General features: G+C 39.6%; 2 protein-coding genes across 3 annotated transcripts; both read left to right on the top strand.

Annotated features, from left to right (window-relative positions):
- Window positions 1-1,925: 1,925 nt before the first annotated feature.
- On the top strand, window positions 1,926-10,282 carry LOC147156434 (sodium-dependent neutral amino acid transporter B(0)AT2-like). Its single transcript, XM_086065077.1, has 12 exons — window positions 1,926-2,199; window positions 2,854-3,034; window positions 3,116-3,273; window positions 4,085-4,208; window positions 4,298-4,467; window positions 4,610-4,720; window positions 4,803-5,044; window positions 5,179-5,362; window positions 6,608-6,809; window positions 6,900-7,059; window positions 7,996-8,158; window positions 8,244-10,282. The coding sequence occupies exons 2-12, from the start codon at window positions 2,854-2,856 to the stop codon at window positions 8,454-8,456; spliced, it is 1,908 nt and encodes a 635-aa protein (XP_085921203.1). The 5' UTR covers window positions 1,926-2,199; the 3' UTR covers window positions 8,457-10,282.
- Window positions 10,283-10,417: 135 nt separating this feature from the next.
- On the top strand, window positions 10,418-13,354 carry LOC147156433 (uncharacterized). 2 transcript variants are annotated; one of them, XM_086065081.1, is made up of 4 exons: window positions 10,418-10,576; window positions 10,688-10,856; window positions 10,946-11,095; window positions 12,395-13,354. In XM_086065081.1, the coding sequence occupies exons 2-4, from the start codon at window positions 10,697-10,699 to the stop codon at window positions 12,634-12,636; spliced, it is 552 nt and encodes a 183-aa protein (XP_085921207.1). In that variant the 5' UTR covers window positions 10,418-10,576; window positions 10,688-10,696; the 3' UTR covers window positions 12,637-13,354. The 2 variants fall into 2 exon arrangements, with proteins under 2 accessions (XP_085921207.1, XP_085921206.1); XM_086065080.1 differs by having other exon boundaries at window positions 10,685-10,856.
- The last annotated feature ends 76 nt before the right edge of the window (window positions 13,355-13,430 follow it).

Raw genomic sequence — 13,430 nt, 5'->3', positions numbered from 1 at the left:
TCTTTTTTTTCTTTATAAAGATTATACATGATCAAAGGGTGGGAATTCTGTTCTTCCAGAAAGTTAGGGAAGTTGAGCTTTAGGGTAAAATTTCAGGATGAGCATAAAATGGACTAACCTTTACAGGTCAACTTCATTTAACCTTCTCAAAACTTTTGATCATCCTAGACACTTTTCTTTAAATGCCTTTAAGCATATTCATTGAACAGCTCTTCAAAATTGCCCAACCCAAAACTTTAATTATTGTTTGGGATGAATGGCAAGACGTGGATGCCCACTTCTGCCCTCTAGCGGAAGAGCGTTTAATTGTTCCACCACTATTTACAATGGCATAGAAGATTATTAACATTTTTAGAATCAAATTTCACATGGCACACTTTTTTTTTCTTCTATCTTCTAATTTGTTATTCAGAGCAAAACCTGCTGTAGCTACCTTGGACCAAGCGAAACCCGTGTTTTGTGATCTCCATCCAATAATCAGGTATCGAATGTACAGCTCGGAGACACTGTTGCGTAAAAATTTGGCAATGACGTCATGTCATAACACAAATCTGCGTTTAAACCCCCGGAGAGCATATTTGCTTTGCTGTGATGTACTAAGAATTTTTACGTTAAAGGTTCTCCCGTTTAAAAAAAAAAAAGAAAGAAAAGTGTTCCAATGCATTTTCTAGCGGTAAATGCAATCTGTAATGAAGTCAAATTGGTGTCACTTTTCACAACAAGCTTCGTGCACCAATGAAGGTGAGAGGCGGAGTTGGAAGAAGTGGCAGCAAGGGAATTTTCAAGGGTCAACATACTTGACTTTTTGTTTTAAGGACATTTCTCCCCGGGTATTTCTACGAATAAGGTATTTACGACATTTTAACAGGTGCAAGTGTTCATAACACATCGCGTATGCCATCCAGTGCGTTCTCGCTAATAACACGCATGTTTTTTGTGCGTGTGTTTTGACTTTAAAAGCGGCATACGTGGCAAATGTGTGACGATGCGGACGGTGCGCTCCGTGGAATTCATGGAACTCACATGGCCTCCACTCTAGACTGCTAATGTCAACAAAAACATAATTTTAAGACTTTTTAAAAAAAAAAAAAATTTATATGGAGAATCTCATGAGCATTTCTGAGCGCTTGAACGCATAGATGTCCATTATTGCGTTAGTTTACCTATTAGTGTTTGGTGGGGGGGGTTTTTTCATTAAAAAAGAGAAGGAAGAACGAAACAGAGGATTGGATTATTATTATTATTTTAACTGACGAATTTCAAAGGATTGATAACAGGGAACTTTTGATTTGCGTTACTTCAAACACACAATTTAAAGTGAAAACATTTTAGAATAGTAGAAGTTAAAGACGATTTGGTCAAAATAAAAACAATGTAAGTTAGTTATCAATAATGATGCATGCGTTGATGTAAATTGTTTACCCGCTTACGTAATATATAAATGTTTTCGGATGTTGTAGAATGTGCTGCCTTCAGGAACCTAGTGGACGTAGGACATATGAGATTTCAGTGTCCCCATTTTTTTTTTGCGAATGAAAAGTGGAACCAGTTAGGACAGCTAAATACAGTAAATTAACGACTTTTAAATCACGTTGTCTTGTATCCTTTCCTCTTCCGCTTATGACGTTTACTGCTCGACAAACAATAGTCTGTGAACGCATCACATAGGCGAGGAAGTTAAGAATGATGTTGCCTTCAATGCCCCAGCGTGCGTAGGAGCTTTGGTCTTTTAATGTGAATTTACAACTGTACAAAGCATAATTAAGTGATAATTCAAGTAGACGTTGAAAATTGGAAATCTTTAAGGCATCCGAATACAATAAAAACGCGAATTTTAGGTGAACGTGCAACGCTAACCTGTATGCTTTCCTCGTTGGCAAAAGAGCTGACAGCCAACAATGCCAGTAAACGCAGCATGTGGGCGAGATCAACACAGTAATTTGATACGCTTGTCTTTAGTTAATTATACAGCATCGCACTGCCATTGTGTTTATCTGTTAGTTATAACGGCAGCATAGTTCCGCTATGTTTTTCAAGTCGACTGCTTGTTTGACGGCGTCTTTTTGTATGATCGAGATATTGTAGTCACACGTGCGTCATTTTAAGATTTTATCGTCAATATTTTTTTTTCACATTTCTACTCCCTCCGGTGTTATTTTTTTCTTACCCCAGACGTACAATTAATCTCCTCCTGCTCAGGTTAGTTTGGGTTATGTTATGAGTACTGTAATGGGGTCCGTGCTTTTTTGTCTATGGCCGCAAATGAACGTGTTGTCGTTAGCTTGGACGAAGGATGCCGCGAAATGACGCAAGAAGAGGTCACAATATTAATGGGGGGGGGAAATACTAATATGCTTGCTTAAAACCGAATTTTGAATAACACGTCAAGTATCTTCCGTTTTAAACTAGTTCAGTGTTTAGTTGTCAAACATTTTAACCACGTACCACTTGAAAACGGCTTAGCTTTCCAAGTTCCACCGTCTTGACCAACATGATCAAAATTAGCATTGTAGCCCGAAGCGTTCATCAAAAATAAGGCGAAGATTTTTATCCTAAAAACTATATTTAGTATTATTTTTATGCCACTGTAATGTAAGTCGTTATGTACAGATGAGGCTAATTCTAATGTTGGAAATGACGCAGCTTACTTCACAATTGTATTCAAAGTGACACTCAAAAACAATATATAAAAGTATGTTTTTGACTGACTGTGGAGTTTCAACACATTTAACTTGATATTACTGAACTTCATTTTTCAGTCTTGTGTTTCAAGTAACACACTTAGTGTCCATCAAGGAACATATTTGAAAGTACAGATTATATCATTGTTTGGTGTCCATTTTGTCTTGGTAGATGGAGAAGCAGCTCTCGGAGGCGGAGACAAACTGTCAAGAAGAGAACCAAGATGCCTCTGAGCCGGAAGCTCGAGCAGGCTGGAACAGTAAAATCGAGTACTTTTTGGCTCAGGTGGGATTCAGCGTTGGGCTGGGCAACGTCTGGAGGTTTCCATATTTGTGTCATCAAAATGGAGGCGGTGAGAATAAAAACATTTTTCATGTTATTTTTTTTGTATTGAGAAATAATGACTTTTTTTTTCTTAATTGTATGTCCTCAGGATCTTTTTTGTTGCTTTACGTGCTGATGATGCTGGTTGTGGGCATTCCCTTGTTCTTCTTGGAACTGGCCGCCGGCCAGGCCATCAGGCAAGGAAGCATCGGCGTGTGGAAGTCCATATCCCCCAGCCTTGTAGGAATTGGTTACTCAAGCTGCGTGGTAAGTTGAAAATGTTCTTGCCAGCAATTTCGCCATTGAAATTGTTGGAAATCATTTCTTTGATTTCTGCGTGTTCAAATAAATTCAAAGTTGAAATCTGTGAACAAGTTTGCCAGCTTTATTTCAGATTCTGAAAGCCACTTGGAGTTACTGCTCAATCATGCAGCTCACCCACAAATGTGTTCTTCTCAAAGTTCATGCATGCATATATACAGAAATCGTTCCCTCCCCCTTCATTGACAAAGAAAGTACCATTTGGTCTCTTCTCAACATGTGACATTTCCTGTCAAAACAAGTCTACACACCCCCTCTCCTTATCTTAAACACTTCCTCAAGGATGTGGGCAACTTGCCCCCTCCACCTCCCTGCACCAGGGTTAGGGTTAGGGTTAGGGTTAGGGTAACCCTAACCCTAACCCATAAAACCCCACACAGAGCACAGCCCCCGAGGAAGAGACTGTGCCCCCCCTTGGTCTTGTCCTGTCAGCAGAGTGAAATACAATCAGGCCATCTCCCATTGAGTTCTTTCAGTCCTTAACAGATGTGAGGTAAATTATTGGCTTCCTAGATAAACTATTGAACTCTGTAGCAGCTTCGCACCAGAGATTCCCACATATCTGCCCTTTAGATTCTTCAGATTAAGTCAGACACCTCACTTCCTTAACATATGGGAACAGTTTTACATATCTAACTAAAATCAAAAACACTTTCAAGAATATATTTTGAAACAGAAAAACAATGTTAATAATTCAACAAAATTAACGTAGCGTTAATGTGTTCCGACTAAATTTTGTAATTTTGTGTTCTCGCAGGTATGCTTCTTCGTGGCGCTCTACTACAACGTAATCCTGGCATGGAGCCTTTTCTACCTGGGCAATTCCTTTCAGTCCCCTTTACCTTGGACGTTGTGTCCAGAGGAGGATGCAAATGTAACAGGTGCGCGCAATTGTATCACGTCTCACCTCGGCAACGATTCAGGGAAGAAAAAAAAAAAACCATCCTCGTCGCAACGCTTTCTTTTACAGAATGCAAGGCCAACTCCACCACGTCCTACTTCTGGTACCGTAAAGCGCTGGATATCACGGACGACATCGACGAGACGGGCTCCTTCAACCCGTACATCGTTGGCTGCCTGCTGGCCGCGTGGGCCGTCGTGTGCCTGGGAATGTTCAAGGGGATCAAGAGCTCAGTCAAGGTGCAACCACGGAAAGTCATAAAAAAGCCAAAATGGTTGTGATTGCGTCATCTTCTCAAACTCTTTTTTTTTCAAAGGTCTTAAGAGACATAATGCCGCGCGACTCCCGCGCAGAGTGACATTCTTTCTCGAACCTTCTTAGGTGATGTACTTCTCCTCCATCTTCCCCTACGTGGTGCTGTTCTGCTTCCTCGTGCGAGGTTTCCTCCTCGAAGGGGCCTTGGAAGGAATCGCTTACATGTTCTACCCCAAGGTTAACGGCAGCTTGACGATTTCGCTTTCAATATCGCAACGCGCTCATTATTTATTTTTTTTTACCTGTCCCCCCGCCGCAGCTGGAGATCTGGGCAGACATACAGGTGTGGCGGCAGGCGGCCACGCAGGTCTTCTTCGCGCTGGGCCTCGGGTTTGGCTCCATCATCGCGTACTCGTCCTACAATCCCAAGAGCAACAACTGCCACCGCGACGCCTACACGGTGTCGCTCATCAACTTCTTCACGTCGGTGCTGGCCACGCTGGTGGTCTTCGCCGTGCTCGGCTTCCGCGCCAATAAGATCGTCGCGGAGTGTGTTGTGAGGTACAAAAAAAAAACATGTCAAGAATTTTCTGCACAGGGTTCTAAAATAGCACTAAAGCTACTTTTAGATGAAAATGTCTGCGATCTTTCTTGTTACCCCTCATGCAAAAAAAAACGGTCGTCTTTTTCCTTAGTAACCTGAACGTGCTGTTGGAGCAGGCCCAAAACGGTTCGATGGACCGAAGCATGCTGCCAAGCTTTAACCACTCGGACCCCGGCTCTTTCGGCCGGGAGGCGTACGGCGACTGGTTTAAACAACATGGAAGCCACGTCCCGGTTAACTTATCTGACTGCGACTTGGAAAAGGAGATGCAGAAGGTTCGGTTACCGATACCGATTATTACTAGTCAAGGAGGCCGATAACTAATATTTCAAGCCCATAATCATTTGTAGTAAAAGAGGAAATATTAGCATCAAAAAAAAAATACTGTTGAAATGCCATTAACTCATTCAAACCCAAAAACGTATAAATATGTTTTTTAATACTTTGTCCTTCACTCCCCCCCCCCCCAAATTTTTTTTTTAATGCTAGAGCTTACAGAAGGCTTTGATGATGCAGCTTCTGACTTAAAGAGGTCGCTAAAAGCAGTGGTAGTTATTACAATAAACGGCCAGCAGGTAGCAGCAGAGTATAAGAGATCAGCCAGGGCCATGTTGCAAAAAGCTCTTTCCCTAACTCTTTTAAACAGATTTGTGAATCATGATGAAACTTGGCTATATTGTAATGCCAATTGCTGCAAAATGGAAACGTATACTAAAAAAAAAAAATCTAATGAAAGAAGATTCTCTAATCTTTCTTTTAGTAGGTTCCATGTTTTGGTAGCAATAGAACACAATATTCTGTGGGCCTTGCAAAATCCAGTAAAACAGGCGGGAGCAAAGGGGGTTGCTTCAGTCAAAATGGCTGGGAGTGAATAAGTTAAGCATGTTTGTTAAAACAACTTTTCAAATTCTCAACACTTCATAGGTTTTCCTTTTAATTTTAAACATAAAAAGAATAGAAAGCTTTGTTTAAAAATTATAACAATAATTGCACGGAGCGTCGTCAGCATGTTAAACTAAATTAAAAACTAAAAAGTGAATAACTCAAATTTTTTTCTACTGTAAATATTTTTCCAAAATTTCAACATCATTTCTTCATTTTTAAAAATTAAAAAGTGTCAGCAACATCTTTTATAAAGTAAAACTATAAATAAAGACGTCAATGAAAAGTTCCCTGTGTCTCACTAATCGACAAATGCATGCAAATGTAGCTAATTTTGTGTGCGTTTTTTTTTTTGTCAGAGTACTTCAAAGGTTTCAGTGAAGAATTGTCTGAACATGTTCAAAATGTATTTGCGGCATGTAAAAAAAACGGTGGCCATCTTACAAATCCTGATGAAAACCCCAAATTTGCTACGTTCGCAAGCATTCACCGTTCAGTGAGATGCAAGCTTTATCGGCCTTCAGATTAATAAAAAAAAAAAGGCAGATGGCGATATTTGTCAAAATGCCGAATAATGGCTCGCTCTATCCCTCCGCAAAAAAATCCAAATTTCCTCTGTGCGTTTTGTGTATCTTCAGGGTGTGCAGGGGACCGGCCTTGTTTTCATCATCTTCACGGAAGCCATGTCGCTGCTGCCCGGCAGCCCGTTCTGGTCGGCGCTCTTCTTCCTCATGCTGCTCAACTTGGGCCTCAGCACCATGTTCGGAACCATGGAGGGCATCCTGGCGCCGCTCACCGACCGCTTCAAGACTCTGGCAAACAACAAGACCAAATTCACAGGTTCCAAAACACTCGGCTTTGCTCACGATAGACCGCCGGGAGGCAAATATTTGCTCGCATGCTGACTTTTCCTGTTTGCGCTGAAACAAGTGTGCAGCTGCCTCATCGGCTTCCTGATTGGCCTGCTCTTCACGCAACGCTGCGGGAACTACTTTGTCATGATGTTTGACGATTACTCCGCCACCTTGCCTCTTATCATCGTGGTGGTGTTCGAGAACTTCAGCGTGTCTTGGTTGTATGGAGCGGACAGGTGAGGCGATATCGTGACATCTCCGGTAATTAATCGCGCGACTTCAGTAGTTAACTCACGATTAATCGCTCATTTTATATCTGTTCTAAATGTACAATAACATATTTTTTTCTAGGTTTTCCTATTCTTGTTAACATAAAAGTGGAAAAAAAAATCTTAATTTTCTATCTAATTTAATCTAATTTCCAATCTAAGCACAATATATTTGTTTTGAATTCCTTTTTCATTTCAGCATTATTTATTACTCATTTCAAAATTATTTTCTTACCATTATGTGTAAAAATTCAATTCAATACTCACGATTAATCGCAGATCTTATAGCTTTCTAAATGTACACTAAAATGTACAATAATTGATTCCCCTAAGTTTTCATGCTCTTGTTAACATAAAAGTTGGAAAAAAATTAAACTAATAGAAATAGGACTGCATCTTTTAGTCATTGATATTGCAATTTTATAATAATTAATAAAATGTAGTTTAAAAAATACTGTAAAAAAAAAAAGTGTTTTGCGTTGAGGTCATTTTTCTGCCACTAGATGGCATAAGTGCATTTGTAAGACGTTGGTGAAAGCTTAGTGCATTTTCTTTTTTATATCAAGAGCTATCTAATCTTTAACATGAAGAAACTTGTGAAATTCTGGAATTCCCGCAGTACAGGCTTTCCAAGTAAGGGGCAGCCATTAATCGCGTGTGAAAAAAATGAGTGGCGTTAAAGGAACTTGAACTAAAAATTAACGCCAAATTAATTTTGACACCCCAAATTATTATTATTATTATTTTTTTTTTACAAATACATCACATCAGTTCTTGCTAGCTAATACTATTGACGAGCATTTATTTATTTTAACATGGCTTCCTGGTGGTGTTGGTGTTTTATGATCATCTGCGCTTCGAGTGATTTTGCCGCCATCTCGCGGCCGCCGTCTTTGTCCAAAGGTTTCTGGATGACATCGAGGCCATGTTGGGTTGGCGTCCCTCTGTGGCCTACAAGTATCTGTGGAAGTACATTTGCCAGCTGGCCATGATGGCACTGCTGGCGGCCACAAGCATTAACATGTTCATCAAAACGCCAACTTATATGGCGTGGAATCGAACGACGGTAGGAAACCACACAAGCTTTAAGGCCTCTAAATATGAGTTTAAGCTTTTCCCCCGTGCCTGATTTGCGTTTATTCATTTCCCAGGGTGCCGAGATGGCCGTGCCTTACCCAGGCTGGGCTCTGGCCGTCTTAGCCCTGCTCATCATATTTGCCATGATGCCCGTGCCGCTGGGCTTGTTCTACACTCTCCTCCAGAACCGGAAGCGGGCTCGCTCCGGCGGGATCGCAGCGGATGAGTACACAATCGTTAGCACCAAGTGTGAAACCCCCATGACCGACATGTCCGATGTCAATTGAACGGGGACGCGGGTTCAGCCAAAATTCAATTATTCGGTTCACTTTTATTTTTTTTATTTTTTTCTCGGTACAACGGGGCCTATCCTGAGTTCATATTTGGATGTTAATTTGTAGGGGCGTGGCAAAAAAAAAATCTATTCTCATTTAGTACGATTCGGAATCGATTTTAAATGTCCCAAAATCGATTTTATTTCAATTATTTTATACTGTCTTCCCTTTGTTTGTGTGTTTCTTTATTGGGAGCGCTGTTCATGTTGTACCCGGTTTGGCCACTTAGGGGCAGTGTGGTTCCACGCGGTCTGATACACTGTTAAGTTGTGGCCACATTAGAGAATACAAGGGAAAAGTCACGATTGAGTTATTCCAATAAGAGTTGTTTTTTTTGTTTTTTTGCAGCGTGGAGCCGTTCTTTTGAGTGACAAAAGTGCGACGAGTAGCGCGCTAATTAGCATTAGCGTGTCAGACTGGAGTAGATCGTTACGATTGCTTGAACATCTAGAAATTGAAGCAAAAATCAGTCAATCGAGTCATTTTCAATAAAAAATCGCTCTCAATCGAAAGCACACCCAATAATCTGAATCGACTCATGAGACATTTAAAGATTCACACCCCTATTTATTTGTGTCAGTGTTACTTTTTCACACTCAATGTCAATTTATGTTTACATTTCTTTAAAAAGCCTACATAGGTAAGAGAAAACCTTTATTTTTATTTTTTATTTCACACATGATCTTGCTGCACTTCAGCAACATTGAGGCCAAATTTCAGGAGTCGTACGATGCACTGCGTTGACAAATGCAAGTTCCTGACGATATCATATTGATGATTCGCGGTCCTTTTTGTCGAGGTGTTTTTTCCTCAGTTTTGATCACATGAAAATACCAAAGAGAAACGTGTTCAGTATCTTGCTCAAGGACACTTGACATGGTCATGTGATCCAACTGCAATATCCAAGTGGGGATTTGTCATTGACATTATTCCTTTCCCTAACCTCAACCATAACCATAATTCAAACCTAAACTCTAAAAAAAAAAAAAAAAAAAAAAAAAAGTCTTGACCCTCAAAAAGAGGTCTAAACAAAAAGGCACCTCCAAAATGTCCCCACTTGGCAACATAAGCATGTACACAAGCGCCGGGGAATTGAACCCACAACCTCAGGGTTGTGAGAGGTCAATCATGCCGCCCCAATGAATAGAATAGAATAAACGAGTACATTGGAATTCTTGGGCCTATTTATAAAAAAATAAAAAATAAATACTTATCTACAAATGAACGAGTCAGAACAAAAAGTTATATTAAAAGAGAACGCTTTCCCTCTTTAACGTCCTGAGCCGCTCACTGTATGTTAATAGTTAACATAACTTGATCCTATGAGTCATTTTTGTGAGATATAAATGGAACGTTTTTATCAACCCGTCCGCTTCAACAAAGCATTCTGCGATTTATTGTGTGCAAGGAAGAAAGAAGTATATTTATTTTTGAATGGTGTCAAGTCATTTTCGCTCCGCTGGTCATAGTTATTTCTCACAGTCATTTTTAATATGAAAACATTATTTCCAATACGCGGTTGCAGTGTTCCATTTTTTTCTACGTCCGTTTTCCATGGCATTGTTTATAAGAGCGATTGGTAACTTGTTATTCCATGTACAGGCGTTTAATACGGAAGATGCATTTGTGAAAATATGATGATTTAATGCTGCCGAGTGCCTTGTTTTTTCATGAAAAAAAAAATTGTGCCATGTACAGTTTTGAACATTTTTTGTTTTTATGTAATATATTGTTCTTATGAAAACCTGTTTCTCATTAAAGCAGTTCTTTGAACACAATTGCTTTTTTTTTCTTTTCTTTTTTTACTTGCTGGATTTGTGAGTGGCATTTGACCCATTTTGTGTCTTTCCAAGTCTGTCATCGAAGGTGACACAAAATGGAGTCCAAGCGTGTTTTTAAACCTTGTCTTGGATGTTCTGCTCCTTTTGTTTCTCTTTGCGCGGAAGACTTACTCGGGCGTGTCCCCTGTGGAAACTCGGCATCCTGGGAGCTCAGTTGTCTTGGATGCGTTTTGCTTGTTTGGAGTCAGACGGGACGACACCGACACCTGCTTCCCACCTCACTGACCTCGGGTAGGCAGGCAGGCACTATTGACATCATTGCTTTGAAATGTACAATTATTGAAATCTTTTCCATCGATTCGCTGCGCGTTCCCTCAAATTTCACTCCTGTGCTTGTAGTAGTAGACGTTGATGGCCGACCTTTTGTATTCGCTCTCCGTGCTGCTGCTCCTTCCCATGAGCTGCAGCCAGAGCACCCGCCACACCCACCGGGACGTGGCGCCGCTCCCTGCGCCGGCGCCGGCTCCGCGGATTAACCAGGACGCCAGCCATTTGAATCCAAAACTGACACGTGAGTCCAGAATAAACAGAATGGGAATTTTCGGGATCGAGTTATTTTATATATATAGCGACTGTCCGATATTTTGTTGGCCCCGACAGACGCCCACGTAGACCAAGACAACACCAAGGTGGGCATCTTTATCGCGGCGGCTGTCGGAACGTGCGCCTTGATGGCAGTCGTGTATTGCATCTACAACAAGTTCTACAATAAACAACCGTATCTGCACACCCAACTTCAAGAAGAACCAGGTAGAAAATGTACAAAAAATAGTATTAAAAAAAAAAAAAAAATAGAAAAAAAGCAGAACAATTAAATACTCTTCCACTAGATGGTAGAAGGTACAATTAAATCATGTTTAACTAAGGTTGATTTGACAACCAATCCATTATTAACTCATTCACTGCCATTGACGGCTATAGACGTCAAAAATGTATTTGAACTATTTCTATTAGTTAAAAAAAAAAATCTACTTTTGTTAACAAGAGTATGAAAACCTACATTTTTTTTATTGTACATTTATAACAGATATAACAATTGTGATTCATTGTTAGTTAACGAGTGAAGTCATGCAATTAATTACGATTAAAAAATGTAATCGCCTGACGCCATGAATTTTTAATAATTTTATAATTGTTAAATTATAATTGTAATTTAACAAAAATTTATAATTGTAATTAATCGCATGACTTCAATGGTTAACTCACGATTAGTCACACATTTTATATCTGTATTTATAAATACAAAAATCTAGGTTTTCATACTCTTGTTAACAAAAGTGGAAAAAAAATGTTAATTAAGGTAAATAGTTTTTTTTTTCTAAAGTTGAATGTAAACTTGATTTAAACATGTCATTTATTTGAAAAAATATATATGTTGAAATTAAATGTAAACATAATTTAAAGGTGTCATTTATTTTAAAAAAAAATACTAGAGGTGTCAGGCGATTATATCTTTTTTAATTGTAATTAATCGCATGACTTCAATTGTTAACTCAAATCGCAAATTTTATATCTGTAATCACTATATTTTTTTTTCTAAATTTTCATACTCTTAACATAAAAGTGGGGGAAATTTTTGAAAAATGGGTGGGAACTAACAGAAATATGACTGCATCTTTCAGTCATTCATAATAGTAATCTCATAATAATTCATAAAATTGAGTTAAAATTGAAAAGATGTACTGTAAAAAAGTTTGACATTGATTTGTGTTGAGTTCATTTTTCTGCCACGAGATGGCATAATCGCATTTGTAAGACGTTGGTGACAGCTTAGTGCATTTTTCTTTTGTTCCATTCTTCTTCTTCTTTTTTCATATTAAGAGCTATCTCATCTTTAAGATGAAGCAACTTGTGAAACTCTGCACATTTTTAAAATTGTAAAATACAACTTGAACTCAGTCTCCACAAATATATGCATTATTAGGAAATGTATTACTGCTCCATCTTGCTGCATTGCGACTGGCAGTCATCAATCACGCATATTTTTTTTTTTTTAAGGAACGTTAAATGAACTCAAAATAAACTAATCTATACATATATCTTGTCTAGATCCACTGGGCTCCCCCTCGGTGTATTTCCAAGCCTCCAGCGAGGCGGACGTGCGACGCGCCGGCTACGGCTCCCTCTCGGACACGCCCTCCGTCATCTCCGTCCCCCCTTATCTGTCCCCTCCTCCCTCCGCCATGCCCTTTCCTCCCCTCTTCGCCGCCTCCTCCTCCTCCGCCTCTCGTTCCTCCTCGCGCTCCCTCAGAACCATCTCGGCCAAAGACCTGCAGCGGAGTTGTATCTGAAAGTAGCCACGTTGTTCTACTTGTGAGCATTTGTAGTTCTTCAGCATAATAATGCACGTGTGTGTGACTCCTCTAGCCATTGCATATTTACTTTAGCAGGCAAGTGCCTAAACGCGTGTTGTGAACCGTAGTCATTTGTGGGAGAGTGTAAATGTATTTATAGCGCAAATAAACAAGATTCCACCCCAAAAAAAAATCCTACACTTAATGCTCATTTCCACATTTCAGTGATCGTTAACTCGTTCGCTGCCAGTGACGGCTAGAGACGTCCCAAGTTCAATTGGGCTGGCAGTGAAATCGGCAAAACAAATTTAAAATCTAAAGTAGCCTCTTATTTATTTGCTTCATTAATATTAACTCATTCTCTCCCAACCATTTTCACTGAAGCAACCACCTTTGCTCCCGGCTGTTTTACTGGATTTTCATGGACCCTACCAAAATAAAGATTTTAGTCTCTTCTTTCATTAGGAAATAAAGTTTATTTGTATTATCTGTTTCCGTTTTGACAATTAAGAATATAGCTAAGTTTCATCATTATTCTCATTCCTGTTGGCCAAAAAAGAGCCTTTTTGCAACATGGCCCTGGTTGATCCCTTATACTCTGCTGCCACCTGCTGGCCGTTTTTTTGGTAATAACTACCATTACTTTAAGGCATCTCCCATGTCAGTAAAATGTATCAATACGTTTTTAGGAGTGAAGGACAAACTATTAAAAAACATATTTACACATTTATGGGTTTGAATGAGTTAACATAAAATGTGAGATGTCCGTTTTTCCATCTCCACCCGAGCGC

Source organism: Leptonotus elevatus, chromosome 20 (genome assembly GCF_054856555.1).
Source record: "Leptonotus elevatus isolate MCC_2025b chromosome 20, RoL_Lele_1.0, whole genome shotgun sequence".
Taxonomy (NCBI): domain Eukaryota; kingdom Metazoa; phylum Chordata; class Actinopteri; order Syngnathiformes; family Syngnathidae; genus Leptonotus; species Leptonotus elevatus.
This window is presented reverse-complemented; position numbering and strand designations above follow the sequence as displayed.

What these genes read in the sequence shown, in the direction of transcription:
- LOC147156433 (XM_086065081.1), top strand. Translation starts at nt 10,697, where the DNA reads ATGGCCGACCTTTTGTATTCGCTCTCCGTGCTGCTGCTCCTTCCCATG. An exon ending in TTTGAATCCAAAACTGACAC is followed by an intron (nt 10,857 to 10,945) that starts GTGAGTCCAGAA and finishes TGGCCCCGACAG; the next exon opens with ACGCCCACGTAGACCAAGAC. An exon ending in CCAACTTCAAGAAGAACCAG is followed by an intron (nt 11,096 to 12,394) that starts GTAGAAAATGTA and finishes TATCTTGTCTAG; the next exon opens with ATCCACTGGGCTCCCCCTCG.
- LOC147156434 (XM_086065077.1), top strand. Translation starts at nt 2,854, where the DNA reads ATGGAGAAGCAGCTCTCGGAGGCGGAGACAAACTGTCAAGAAGAGAAC. An exon ending in GGAGGATGCAAATGTAACAG is followed by an intron (nt 4,209 to 4,297) that starts GTGCGCGCAATT and finishes TTTCTTTTACAG; the next exon opens with AATGCAAGGCCAACTCCACC. An exon ending in TGGTTGTATGGAGCGGACAG is followed by an intron (nt 7,060 to 7,995) that starts GTGAGGCGATAT and finishes CTTTGTCCAAAG; the next exon opens with GTTTCTGGATGACATCGAGG.